Source organism: Sturnira hondurensis, unplaced genomic scaffold (genome assembly GCF_014824575.4).
Source record: "Sturnira hondurensis isolate 20B ecotype Veracruz unplaced genomic scaffold, ASM1482457v3 Scaffold0004501, whole genome shotgun sequence".
Taxonomy (NCBI): Eukaryota; Metazoa; Chordata; class Mammalia; order Chiroptera; family Phyllostomidae; genus Sturnira; species Sturnira hondurensis.
The window spans coordinates 349398-362871 of NW_028077132.1; the positions used below are offsets into that span (position 1 = coordinate 349398).

The 13474-nt window shown below is 39.6% G+C and overlaps 1 protein-coding gene and 1 pseudogene across 5 annotated transcripts in view; both read right to left on the minus strand.

Annotated features, from left to right (window-relative positions):
* TMEM164 (transmembrane protein 164) overlaps window positions 1–13474 on the minus strand; it is a 209874-nt gene that overhangs the window by 50616 nt on the left and 145784 nt on the right. For all 5 annotated transcript variants that reach the window (XM_037045904.1, XM_037045908.1, XM_037045905.1 and 2 more), the window contains one exon: window positions 11153–11219. In XM_037045904.1, coding sequence (XP_036901799.1) covers window positions 11153–11219 — 67 coding nt within the window. The remainder of the gene's footprint in view (window positions 1–11152; window positions 11220–13474) is intronic.
* LOC118986844 (ADP/ATP translocase 2-like) lies at window positions 11931–12808 on the minus strand (annotated as a pseudogene).

Here is a 13474-nt window from a genome sequence, read left to right on the forward strand (position 1 = left end):
TTATGACAGCCCAAACAAATTAACACACTGACCAACCACATACTATTGAGTTAGATCCTGTACTAAGACATTTACAACTATTAATTTCATTCATCTTCATAACACAGTTAGGAGGTAGCTCTGATTGTTATTCTCCAATTTTAAGATGAGAGAACTGAGGCACAAAAGGCACAGAAGTTTTTGTAGTTGTATAACACTAGACAAGAGCAAATGCCCATCTCAAGGAGAACGGAGAAAGACATTGTAGTATATTTATATGATACAATTTTATACCACAGTAAAAATCTAACTATAGTTATACTCAATAAGAGTGATAAATATTAGTAGTATAATGTTGAATAAAATAAGCAAAGCCCAGAAGATTGCATACAGCATAATTCTTTTTTATAAGAGCCAAAAACAACTAAATTTTAAACAATATCTTATTTAAGAATACACAAACAGAGATACAACAGAGAGAGAGAGAGAGAACTATTCTAAAAAAGAGCAAGGGGAATCATTACCAAAATTCACGCTAGTGGTTTCATCTAGATAGGAAAGGAAGTAGATAGCCAGATGTAGATACACATAGGCAAACATAAGTTATTATCAACGTAGCTACCTCTTGGGTTGGGTTCATCATAGTCAATTACTTTGTTATCTATAAAGAAATTAGTGCATCCTGACCAGTGTAACTTAGTTGGTTGGAGTGTCATCCCATAAACTGAAAAGTCACAGGTTCAATTCCCAGTGGTATCCTAGGGCACATACCTGGGTTGTGGGTTTGGTCCCTGGTTGGGGCACGTATGAGAACCAACCGATTGATGTTTTTCTCTCAAATCAATATTTCCCTCCCTTTCTTTCTACCTCCCTTTACCTCTCTCTAAAATCAATAAGCATGTCCTCAGGTAAAGATAAAAAATATAAAAAATAATAATAACAACACACAAAAGCCCTGGACCAGTGGTTTCACGGGAGAATTCCACAAAGCATTTAAGAAAGAGCTAACACCTATGCTTCACAGACTATAACAAAAACCCAAAATGATGGAAGACCTCCAAACTTTTTAAAAGATTTTATTTATTTATCTTTAGAGGGGAAGGTAAGGAGAGAAGGAGAGAAATATCAATGTATGGTTGCCTGTGGTGAGTCACCCACCAGGAACTGGCCTGCAACCCAGGCATGTGCCTTCATTGGAAATCAAACTGCAATCGTGTGATTCGCAGGCCCATGCTCAATCCACTGAGCTACACCAGCCAGGGTCCAAACTCTTTTTATGAAGCCAGCATCATCCTAATCCCAAAACCAGATAAAGACACAAGGAAGAAAGAAAATCTCAGGCCAATATCCCTGATGAACATAGACTCTTTTCCAGTAAGATCAGGAATAAGACAAGGTTTTCTACTTTCACCACTTCTATTCCATATAGTATTAGAAGTTTTAGCCACAGTGATCAGACAAGAAAAGGAAATAAAAGGCATCCAAATTGAAAAGGAGGAAACAAAACTGCCATTGTTTGCAGATGACATGATAGTGTACATAGAAAATCCTATAGATTCGGCCAGAAAATTGCTCAACCTAGTAATTGAATTTGGCAAAACAGTGAGACACAAAGTCAATATCCAGAAACCAAAGGCGTTTTTGCATACCAACAGTGAAACAGCAGAAGCAGAAATCAAGAAAAAAATCTCATTCAATATAGCAAAAACAAAAATAAAATATTTGGGAATAAATCTAACCAAGGAGGTGAAAGACCTGTATGCAGAAAACTACACAACACTGAAGAAAGAAATCAACGAAGACACAAACAAATGGAAATATATACCGTGTTCATGGATTAGAAGAATTAACATCATCGAAATATCCATACTACTCAAAGCAATTTACAGATTCAATGCAAACCTATTAAAGTACCAATGGCCTATTTCACAGACATAGAAAAAAACACTTCGAAAATTTCTATGGAACCATAAACAAGCCCAAATAGCTGCTGCAATTTTGAGAAAAAAGAGCAAAGTAGGAGGGATCACAATACCTGATACCAAACTGTATTACAAGACCACAGTAATCAAACAGCCTAGTATTGGCATAAAAATAGGCACATAGACCAATGGAACAAAACAGAGAGCCCAGAAATAAACCCAAGTCTCTACGGTCAATTGACATTCAACAAAGGAGGCAGCAACCTAAAATGGAGTAAAAATAGTCTCTTCAACAAACTGTGTTGGGAGAACTGGACAGCTACTTGAAAAAAAAATGAAACTGGAGCACCAATTTACACCATACACCAAAATAAATTCAAGGTGGATAAAAGACTTAAATATAAGCTGTGACACCATTAAAGTCCTACAGGAGAACATAGGCAGGAAAATCTCAGATATTTCATGCAGCAACGTTTTTACTGATATGTCCCCTAGAGCAAGGGAAATAAAAGAAAGAATAAACAAACAGGATCTCATCAAAAGAAAAAGCTTCTGCACAGCTAAAGAAAACATTATTAAAATAAAAAGAGAACCAACCATATGGGAAAACATATTTGCCAATGATACCTCAGAAAAGGGTTTAATCTCCAAAATAAAGAACTTACACAACTCCATTATAAAAATACAAGGAACCCAATTAAAAAATGGGCAAAGGACTTGAACAGACACTTCTCTAAGGAGGACACACAGAGGATCCAGAGACACATGAAAAGATGCTCGATATCACTAGCTATCAGAGAGATATTAAAAGCACTATGACATACCACTTCACAGCAGTCAGAATGGCCAGCATAAGCAAAGCAACAAACAAGTGTTGGAGAGATTATGGAGAAAAGGGAACCCTAGTGCACTGTTGGTGGGATTGCAGACTGGTGCGGCCACTGTGGAAAACAGTATGGAATTTCCTCAGAAAACTAAAAATGGATCTGCCTTTTGACCCAGCAATTCTACTGTTAGAATTATGTCCTAAGAATCCTGAAACACCAATCCAAAAGAACCTATGCACACCAATGTTCATAGCAGCACAATTTACAATAGCCAAGAGTTGGCAGCAACCTAGGTGCCCATCAGTAAATGAATGGATCAAAAAACTATGGTACATTTACACAGTGGAATTCTATGCAGCAGAAAGGAGCTCCTACCCTTTTTGACAGCATGGATGGAACTGGAAAGCAGTATGCTAAGTGAAATAAACCAGGTGGTGAAAGAAAAATACCATATGATCCCACCTTTAACAGGAACCTAATCAACAAAATAAAGAAGCAAGGAAAATATAACCAAAGACAGTGAAGTTGAGAACAGGCTGACAGTGACCAGAGGGGAGAGGGGAGGGGATTTCAGGGAGAAAGGATGGAGGTTTGCAGGGACAAGTATAAAGGACACATGGACAAAAACTAGGGGGGGTGGAAATGAGAGGGAAGTGTGGAGGGCTGGGGCGGTTGGCTGGGGGCAGTTTCTGTCAAAAGACAGAAAACTGTACTTGAACAACAATTAAATTTTTAAAAGATTAAAATAATAATAAAATAAAAAAAATAAATGCACTCATGAATGAAATTAAAGCATGCCAAATGCAGACTAATGGTAGAGTTCATTGTAAATTGAGGATTATAAATATGATTACCTCATAAGTGTGCAACCAAGGTCTGTTCAGACACACACACAAAGGTGAGGTTCATTTAAAAAACTTGTCTGAGGTCTCCAGGCTTTCTTGAATGTCTGAGCCATTGTGTGAACCCAGGAAACCTGGGTCCAGTATGCGTGATCTTAACCACCGATGTCTGTTCAATACTCCAGACTATTACCCTGATGGAAAAAGAAATAGGGTCTACTATGAAACCTGAAGGCCTACACTACCTGGCTACCACAATATATGCACTAGCCATCAAAGTGGACCCAGGATCTCCAAATTCACTAAATTCTGACTTACCACTTCTTAAGACTGGGCCAAAAGCTCAACTTCTTTGTGTAAAAATGAGAGAAGCTTTGAGTAGACAAGAAGGTACTTCAGGACTTAGAAGTGCAGCCCTGAACACATTATTTGAGTTTTTAGCAAGGAGAGAAAAATAAATATTATTTGTGTGGCTCCCTCTACAGAACTCAGGGGAAAGTCTAATGACAGATGTCCTTCCAAAGGCTAATGACAGACATTGTTTTAAAGGCCTACAGGAGAACCAAGGCAGCTGCAAGTGAAAAAGACAATTAGCTTGTGTGCAGAGACCAAACAGTACCTGCAGGATGACTTACCCAGGGCTGGTCTTCCTGGTTAAGTGGTGGGACAAGAGGCTCCATGAGGGCCTATTACACACTGACAGGACCAAGACACCATTCTCCCCTGCCTCAGGTTACAGAAAATATAAACCATGCAGAGTGGGAGATATGAGAGGAAAGGTACTAAACTCACAGTCCCTCAATAGCCCAGGCAGTCTGTGATACCAATTGTTTATATTTTAGTGCCTTCAAAGAACATGAGCATCAGATAACTTGAAATACGGGCAACCCCACATTAGCACTAGAGCAAAGAAAGTGGCAAAAACATCTGAAACTTAGCTCTCAGCCCAGTCAAAACAGCTCAAGGGCACTCAGCATCCAGCCCATTAACTCTCAACAACCTAACAGGAAATATGATTAATCTTCTGCTCCTTCAGGGACCTTAACTTAAGGCAACCAGAAGGACAGGCAGCCATTTGTAAGGCAGGCCTCACTATTCTATTGCCTCTAACATCTCCCTTGAACAAGGTCCATCACCTCAGCTACAAGCTGGTGCCAGACTCATGAATCCCTAAATCACAGGAAGGCAAATATCACATGTCCCCTTGAGACCTCCTGGTGCTGAACCTCCTGACATGAGTAGACTCTGATCACTTTTTTTCTATTTCTTTTCTTCTTGGTTTAACTCTCCTATTCTGTATATCTTCCGATGTCCCAGGTCTGCTTGAAAGTTTTCTATCATCTCTGAAGGATGATAAACTTAAACTTCCTGCAGCTTGTGGCTAATCCAACATCCAAAGAATGTGATTTCATCACAGATTTTTAAAAAAATCTTCTTTTGACCCACTGGGATGATGCTCACCACTGTGTATTTTAATAATGGTCCCTAATATAATCTGGATGCAGAAGTGCTTAACATATATTTGGAGAAATACTAAAGTAGGCCAGGCTCCAAAAGTCTAAATGGTAGGTGTGGAATCAGAACAGCTTCTCAAAAATGACAGGCAGTTTTCAGGAATATGTACTGCAACCTTTAAGTACTTGACAAGAACAAAAAGAAATGCTATTCCATCCTTTTTCTCTGAGCTATGAATATTTTTAATCCTGTACATATGGCCAGCTCTTCTGATGCTGAGATGATTTTATCAGTTACCCCTCCCATCATCCAGTGGATGATTCTCCATCGGTCTTCCCAGACTCACCAGCCAATGGACCAAATGAAAATGTTTTCTGTTGTAAAAAAAAAAATCACTTAACTGCCCCTCCCCTCAATCTCTCTACAGGAACCCAGGACTCAAAAATTCCCACAAATAAAATCTCGAGGAAAATACCAATGTACAGTAAACAAACAATAACAACAACAGTAATATTGAAACAAACCTAAACACATAAGGAATTAAGCCATGAACCAGTGAAAACAGAGCTTTCAGAGTACAACCATTACCTAAAGATTATGTTTAATATATTTGAAAAATAAAAAAATAATTGAAATTTAAAACAGACGGACAGTTGTCAAAGGGGAGGGGTTTGCAGGGCTAGGTGAAAAAGTTGCCCTCACAGACACAGACAACAGTATGGCAATTACCAGAGGGAAAGGAGGGAGGGAGAAGTAGAAGAGGATATAGGGGGGATAAATGGTGATGGAAGGAGACATAACTTTGGGTGGTCAACACACATTCCAATACATGGATGATACATTACAGAATTATACATCTGAAACCTATATAATTTCATTAACCAATGTCACTATAATAAATTCAGTAAAAACTCTATTGATAGTTTTAATAGACAGGTGTAGTTGCTGATTAGGTACAACTAAAGAGATCATTAACTGAAATACAAAGCTGAAGAAATTTTCCAAAATGCAGCACACTAGACAAAGAACTAGAAAATATGAAAGACTGGAAGATTTGGAAAAGAGATGAGACGGAGGCAATATATTTGGAGGTATACTAACTGAGAATGTTCATAAACCTGATGAAATACACATATATGCACAAATGCAAAAAAACTCAAACACTCTCAAATAGAATAATGAAAAACAAATAAACACTGAAACATATCCTACTAAAATTTCAGAATGCCAAAGACAAACAGCTCATAAAAACAAACAGAAAGAAAAGAGAATTACTTTTAAAGGAGTGCAAGTTAAGACTGACCACTGACTGCTCAAAGCAACAATGGAAAACTGAAAATAGTAAAATCACATCTTCATTGTGCTGGGAGAAAAATAGTTATAAACCTAGAATTTTATACCCAGAAAAAAATCTTTCAAGAATGAAGAAACACAAACATTTTATACAAAGATAAACCAAGAAAACATGCCATCAGCAGATTGCCTCTAACGGGAATTTTAAAGGATACACCTACAGCAAAGGCAAACTAATATCTAATAGAAGGTCTGAGATACAATAAAAAATAATGAGCAAAGAAGGTGGTAATTGAGACTTATGGACAAGATGAAGGCATAGGTAAATACATATTGCCTCCTCACACAACCAAAGGAAGGACAATAACAAATTTAAAAACAAAACATAACCAGAACTTCCAGAAAACCAAACTGTATGAAAATCCGACAACCAAGGAGTTTAAGAAGAAACATTCATCCAGAGCAGTAGGAGGGGTAGAGACAGGCAGCGAGGGCAGAGAGGATGCACGGCAAGGTGGCACCTTAAGAACTGGGTGGCACAGTGGCTGGTGGAGTATAAGGTCCCACATTTGTGTGCGGATAAACTGGGATAAACAACTAGGGAGCAAGACAGATCACGCAAACCATGTTTCCAGCACAGGGAAATAAAGCCTCAAAGCCTCTGAATAAAAAGACCTGTAGGGGTTGAGGCAGCAGGAGAAACTCCCAGCCTCACAGGACAGTTTCTTGGAGAAACCCACAGGTCCTAGAACAAAACCACCCACCTGAAAATCAGCACCACGAGGGCCCAATTTGTCTGTGGGTAGCAGAGAAAGTAACTGAGAGGTTGCAGAGAGCTGAATAAGCAGCACTGATACCTCTTGGACCCTTCCACCACATACAGTACCACAATGCAGCAAAGTGGGTTGCCCTGAACTAGTGAATACCTAAGGCTCTGCCCCTTATACACAGCAGTTGCACTGAGACAAACAAATGTATGACCCAAATGAAACAAAAGATCAAAGGTCCAGAAAAAAATACAAGTAAATGTTGAAGAGATAGCCAACCCATCAGATGCACAGTTCAAAACACTGGTAATCACAGAATTGGTTGAGTATGGTTGCAAAATAGAGGAAAAAGTGAAGACTATGCAAACTGAAATAAAGGAAAATGTACAGGGAACCAACAATGAAGGGAAGGAAACCGGGATTCAAATCAATGGTTTGGAGCAGAAGGAAGAAATAAATAACATCCAATCAGAACAAAATGAAGTAACAAGAATTCAAAATAATGAGGAGAGGCTTAGGAAACTCTGGGACAACTTGAAACATTCCAACATCTGAATTATAGGGGTGCCAGAAGTAGAATAGGAAGAGCAAGAAATTAAAAAGTTATTTGAAAACAAAATAAAGGAGAACTTCCCTAACCTGGCAAAAAAAAAAAAAAAGACTTCCAGGAACTCCAGGAATCTCAGAGAGTCCCAAAGAAGTTGGACCCAAGGAAGCACACACCAAGACACACCAAATTACTTTCACCAAGACTAAATATAATGAGAGAACCTTAAAAGCAGCAAGAGAATGCCCATAAGACTGTCAGCTGGTATCTCAAAAGAAACCTTACAGGCAAGAAGGGGCTGGAAAAAAGTATTCAACATCATGAAGGGCAAAGACCTACATCCAAGATTACTCTATCCAACAAAGCTTTCATTTAGAGTGGAAGGGCAGATAAGGTGCTTCCCAGATTAGGTCAAGCTAAAGGAGTTCATCATCACTAAGCCCTTATTATATGAAATGTTACAGGGACTTATCTAAGAAAAAGAAGCTCAAATACCGAACAGTAAAATGACAACAAACTCACAACTATCAACAACCTAACCTAAAAAAAAAGAAAAGAAAAGAAAAACAAAAACAAAAATGAAATAAGCAAGCAACTAGAACAGGACAAGATTCACAGAAATAGAGAGATCACCTGCAGGGTTATCAGCAGGGAGGGGGAGGGGGAGAGGGAAAGTAGGGGGAAAAATCCAGGAAATGAGAAGCATAAATGGTTGGTATAAAACAGACAGGGGAAGGTTAAGAATAGTATGGAAAATGGAGAAGCCAAAGAACTTACAGGTATGACCCACGGACATGAAGTAAGGGGATAGAGTGCAGGTGGGAGGGGGGTACAGGATGGAGGGGAATAAAGGGGAAAAACGGGACACTGTAACAGCATAATCAATAAAATATATTGAAAAAAGAAAGCAGTAATTGCATAGGTAAATCTTAAAAAGCAGGGATTATATAAAATAATTATGTCTTGTATTATATTTAAAAGAAAAGCTAAAGCAAGAAATAATTAAAATACATGACAATACAAGCACATAAGTTGAGGGTGATGAATAGTTAACAATGTTACAAGGTCCACATGCACAAGAATGAAATTATAACCCTCTTTCACAGCATATACACTCATATATACCAAGACATAAAAAAAATGTCAGCACAAAAAGTTGTATATGTAAGTTCACAGCAGCATTATTCATAATAGTCAAAAATTGGAAGGACTGAGACTGGCCAAGACGGAGGCGTAGGTAGAAACACTGTGCCTCCTCGCACAACCAAATTTAAAGACAACAAAGATTTAGACACAAAAACACAACCAAACAGACAAAAAAGTAAACTGTACCGAAGTCCAACAACAATGAATCATTCATCCAGACGGGTAGGAGGGGCAGAGTCAGCAGCATCGGAGAGGGGACCCAGCAGGAGGAGGTGGTGATTGGCGACCCAGGCGGGTGCAGATGGAAACCCAGTAAGGCTCCCCAGGCGGCTGGCTGGCTGACCGCAAACACACATTTGCATGCAGAGAAAACAGGCAGGTTTAAAAACGGTCAGTGAGACAGACTGCGCAACCCAGGGCCCCATCGACCAGAAATAAAGCCTAAAAGCACCAATTGGAAAACCTTTTGGGGACTGAGGTGCCAGGAGAGGCTCCTAGCCCCACAGGAGAGTTCACTGGAGAGACCCACAGGGTCCTAGAATGAACACAAGCCCCTTCCCCAAGAACCAACACCAGAAGGGCCCAATTTGCTTGTGGGAAGCAGCAGAGGGAACCAAAATCCTAGAGAGCAGAAAAAAACGCCATAGCTCCCTCTCTGACCCCGCCCCCAGACACAACCCAGAAACTGGGCTGACCCACCCCAGTGAACACCTAAGCTTTGCCTCTCATATGTAACAGGTGCAAACAGACCAAAACATTATGGCTCAAGCAGAAGAACAAATCAAAGCCTGAGAGCCAATACTTCTAAGCAACCAATAGCCAACCTACCAGATGCACAGTTCAAAACACTGCTGATTAGGATGCTCACAGAACTGGTTGACTTTAGTCACAAATTAGATTAAAAAATGAAGGCTATGCTAAGTGAAATGAAGGAAAATGCACAGGGAACCAAAAGTGATGGAAAGAAAACTGGGACTCAAATCAAGGGAGTGGACCAGAAGGAAGAAAAAAATGACCAAACAGAAAAGAATGAAGAAACAAGAATTTAAAAAAATGATGAGAGGCTTAGGAACCTCCAGGACATCTTTAAACATTCGAACATCTGAATTATAGGGGTACCAGAAGGAAAAGAGGAAGAGCAACAAGTGGAAAAGTTATTTGAACAAATAATAAAGGAGAACTTCCCCAATCTGGCAAAGGAAATAGACTTCCAGGAAGTCCAGGAAGCTCAGAGAGTCCCAAAGAAGGTGGATCCAAGGAGGAACACACCAAGGCACATCATAATTACATTAGCCAAGATTAAAATGAAGGAGAGAATCCTAGAAGCAGCAAGAGATAAGGGGACAGTCACCTACAAAGGAGTTCCCATCAGACTGTCAGCTGATTTCTCAAAAGAGGCCTTATAGGCAAGAAGGGGCTGGAAAGAAGTATTCCAAGTCATGAAAGGCAAGGACCTACATCCAAGATTGCTCTATCCAGCAAAGCTTTCATTTAGAATGGAAGGGCAGATAAAGTGCTTCCCAGATAAGGTCAAGTTCAAGGAGTTCATCATCACCAAGCCCTTATTATATGAAATGTTAAAGGGACTTATCTAAGAAAAAGAAGATAAAAAAGATGAACAGTGAAAGGAAAGCAAACTCACAATTATTAACAACTACACCTAAAACAAAAGCAAACTAAGTTGACAGCTAGATCAGGAGCAGAACCATAAAAATGGAGATCACAAGGAGGGTTAACAACAGGGGAGTGGGAGGAGGAGAAGGGGGGAGAAGGTACAGAGAATAAGTAGCATAGATGATAGGTAGAAAATAGACAGGGGGAGGGCCAGAGTAGTGTGGGAAATGTAGAAGCTAAAGAACTTGTGACACATGGACATGAACTAAAGGGGGAGAATGGGGCGAAGGGGCTGTGCAGGGTGGAGGGGAATGAATGGGGAAATGGAACAACTGTAATGGCATAATAAATAAAATATATTTTTAAAAAACTTAACTGTTAATAACTTACTATTAACCAGAGGCCTTACCAATAACATAAACTGTTGATTGACACATATTTTATATGTTTTATGGATACCCTGTATTCTCAAAGCTTATAATAAATAAGCTACAGAAAGAAAATGTTATTAACAAAATCATAAGGAAAAGAAACTACATGTACAGTCCTATATGTATTAATTTTTTAAAAATCTACATATAATTGTACCCATGTAGTTCAAATCCATGTTGTTCAAGGGTAAAGTGTGTGTGTGTGTGTGTATATTTTAACATTCACATATGCACATGAGCTAAGTATGAGAACTAGCAATGGATAATGAAATCGTGAGAAAAATGCTGTTTTGTATGTTGCTGGTATGTTCCTAGAAGAGGCTACTTACCAGTCGGGTATTTACCACAGGAAACAGCAAGGCTAGAAGAGCTCCATTCAACATGTGCATCTGTAGCCTGGAGAGGAAGAAAGATAAAGTCTAGGTCACACTCAGACTCTGATAGATGGGCACACAAAAATGTGTCAGGTTATCATGTCTTACAAGAGAACATGTAAACAAGTGGCTCCCTGGAAAACGATGCTCGATAATAAATAAAAAGCTGCATTATTGTATTAACTATAACATTCTGAAGAGCATCATCACTACCTCAAAATCTTCCAAACACATCTGGAACACACCTTGGTTACAACACTTCATTACATAATGGGCTCTGTGACTTTAAAGGAAGATGTGGTGGGGAGAAAAGTGGTGGCCCCAGCATCCTGTAGTAATACTGTTTCCTAATACCACACTGGTTAAAACACATACTAGAAACCCCTTATAAGTTGAGAACAAATCAGAAACAAACTACTTGTGAGGGCTCTTAGCAGGGATTTAAGCAGCTTTCTTTTTTTATACATGGCAAATGTTTTTTATCTCTTCAAACTTATTTTTTTTATCAGGAGTGACTGAAATAAAAAATATATTGAGTCCCATCATCGTCATGGAAAGGCTTTAAGAGAAACCTGATCAGATGAATATTATTGCTTGCTATTTTCAACCAGTGAATAGTTGCCACTGATAGACAACAGTCTGTCAAGAATGCTCAAGGTATGTTACATAATACTACAAGCCTGTTTATGGGAGTGGGAGGTGGGGGATAGGGGAGGGAAGACTAGGAAATAACTTATGTGAACCTCTTGATTTTATCACACAAAACAAGCATGAAAGCATCACCCATACCTCTGAGAACACTATACCATGCACCCCTGGAAAAAGCTTTGCAACCTTCATCAGGAGCAATCTTACTCCAACAGTTCGGTGTGGCTGTGGAAATTATATCAGTTCCTTTGCACCCTAACTGCATCACCATGAGATGACATTGTGTCAAATGGCTAGGAAGTCAACCCAGCCACTGCTGTGATGAACTGTGCAGACATCCAGCTGATGAAGATGTGAGTATTCTTTGGATCTGGAAGCATTCCCTTTACAGTGTCATAGAGAAGTAGGCAGCTGGGTAGATGATGATACCCTGAACAGACACATTCAAGCCTTGGTACAAGCCCCTGATCCGATCAGATTTGTAGAACTTAATCAGGCAGTCACTGAGGCCTTTGAATTCCCTTTCAGCTCCAGCTCTGCTTACATCAGCTGCTAGACGGGTATGGGCAAAATCAAGAGGATACACAACAAACAGTGAGGTGGCCCCAGCGGCACCAATGCCAGATTTCCTTCAAAGTAGCACCAAAACTGGGTTCTTCTGCGCACACCTAGGAAGATCTTGTATTTATCTTTGAAGGCAAAGTTGAGAGCCTGGGTGGGGAAGTAGCTGATGACATTGGCTAGGTTACTGAACCAGAAGTAACCTGCTCCCTGCTCCTTGGAGATACAGTATGTAATTTATAATGCCCTAGTATTATTTATTTGTGGTGATTTGCTTGCTGGCATGCTGCACCTGCAGAAGCAGCCTGACCCACTCAATGGGCACTACAGCTATCTTGGTAATAGCCACAGCCACTCCACCTGCCAGAAGGCCTTGGCAAAGGACACAGCAGCATTTGTCATGTAGAAAGGAAAGAAGTACGTGACTGTGGAACTGGGCTCATAAACAGTTGGGACTCGAGGCAGTAGCAAGCATCTTTCTTTATGATTAAAGACAAATGGCCCCTTACTACTAAGAGAGAAGCAAAGAATGACAGGCTTTACCTCCTAAAGAATAGCTGATTTGATGGGTCATGAACAATCACTGCTAAGTCAAGATGCCCCCTAGACCTCAAGTAAATCCCTCTTGCTCTAGCTCTCTTACTCTTAATCTCTTATATGTACACTAACACAGCAACCCTGAGATACCAGGATTTCTCCTATACCAGAGATAGGAAAGCAATTCATACCCTGGAAACCCTCAGGACTTGAGCTCTTCTCTTGGAGCTCACAGATATGTGCCTAAGATTAAGAAAATTTACAAGACCAATGGAATAGCACATTATCACCAAGGCTGCTTTTCATTCTTGCCAGTGTATTTCTTAGCAATGCTCTTCTCATCAGTGCCATGAGGATGGTATATCTTAATTGCTTTACATAAACACTATCATTTAATTTTTATAGCAATCTTATCAGATAGGTACTTTTCACATTTTGTTGATGAAAAAACCAGGTTTAAAGAAGCAAAGTGACCTGATCAACAGCACACTTAAGAGACAAGATTAAAATGCAGGTTTATGTGACTCCAGC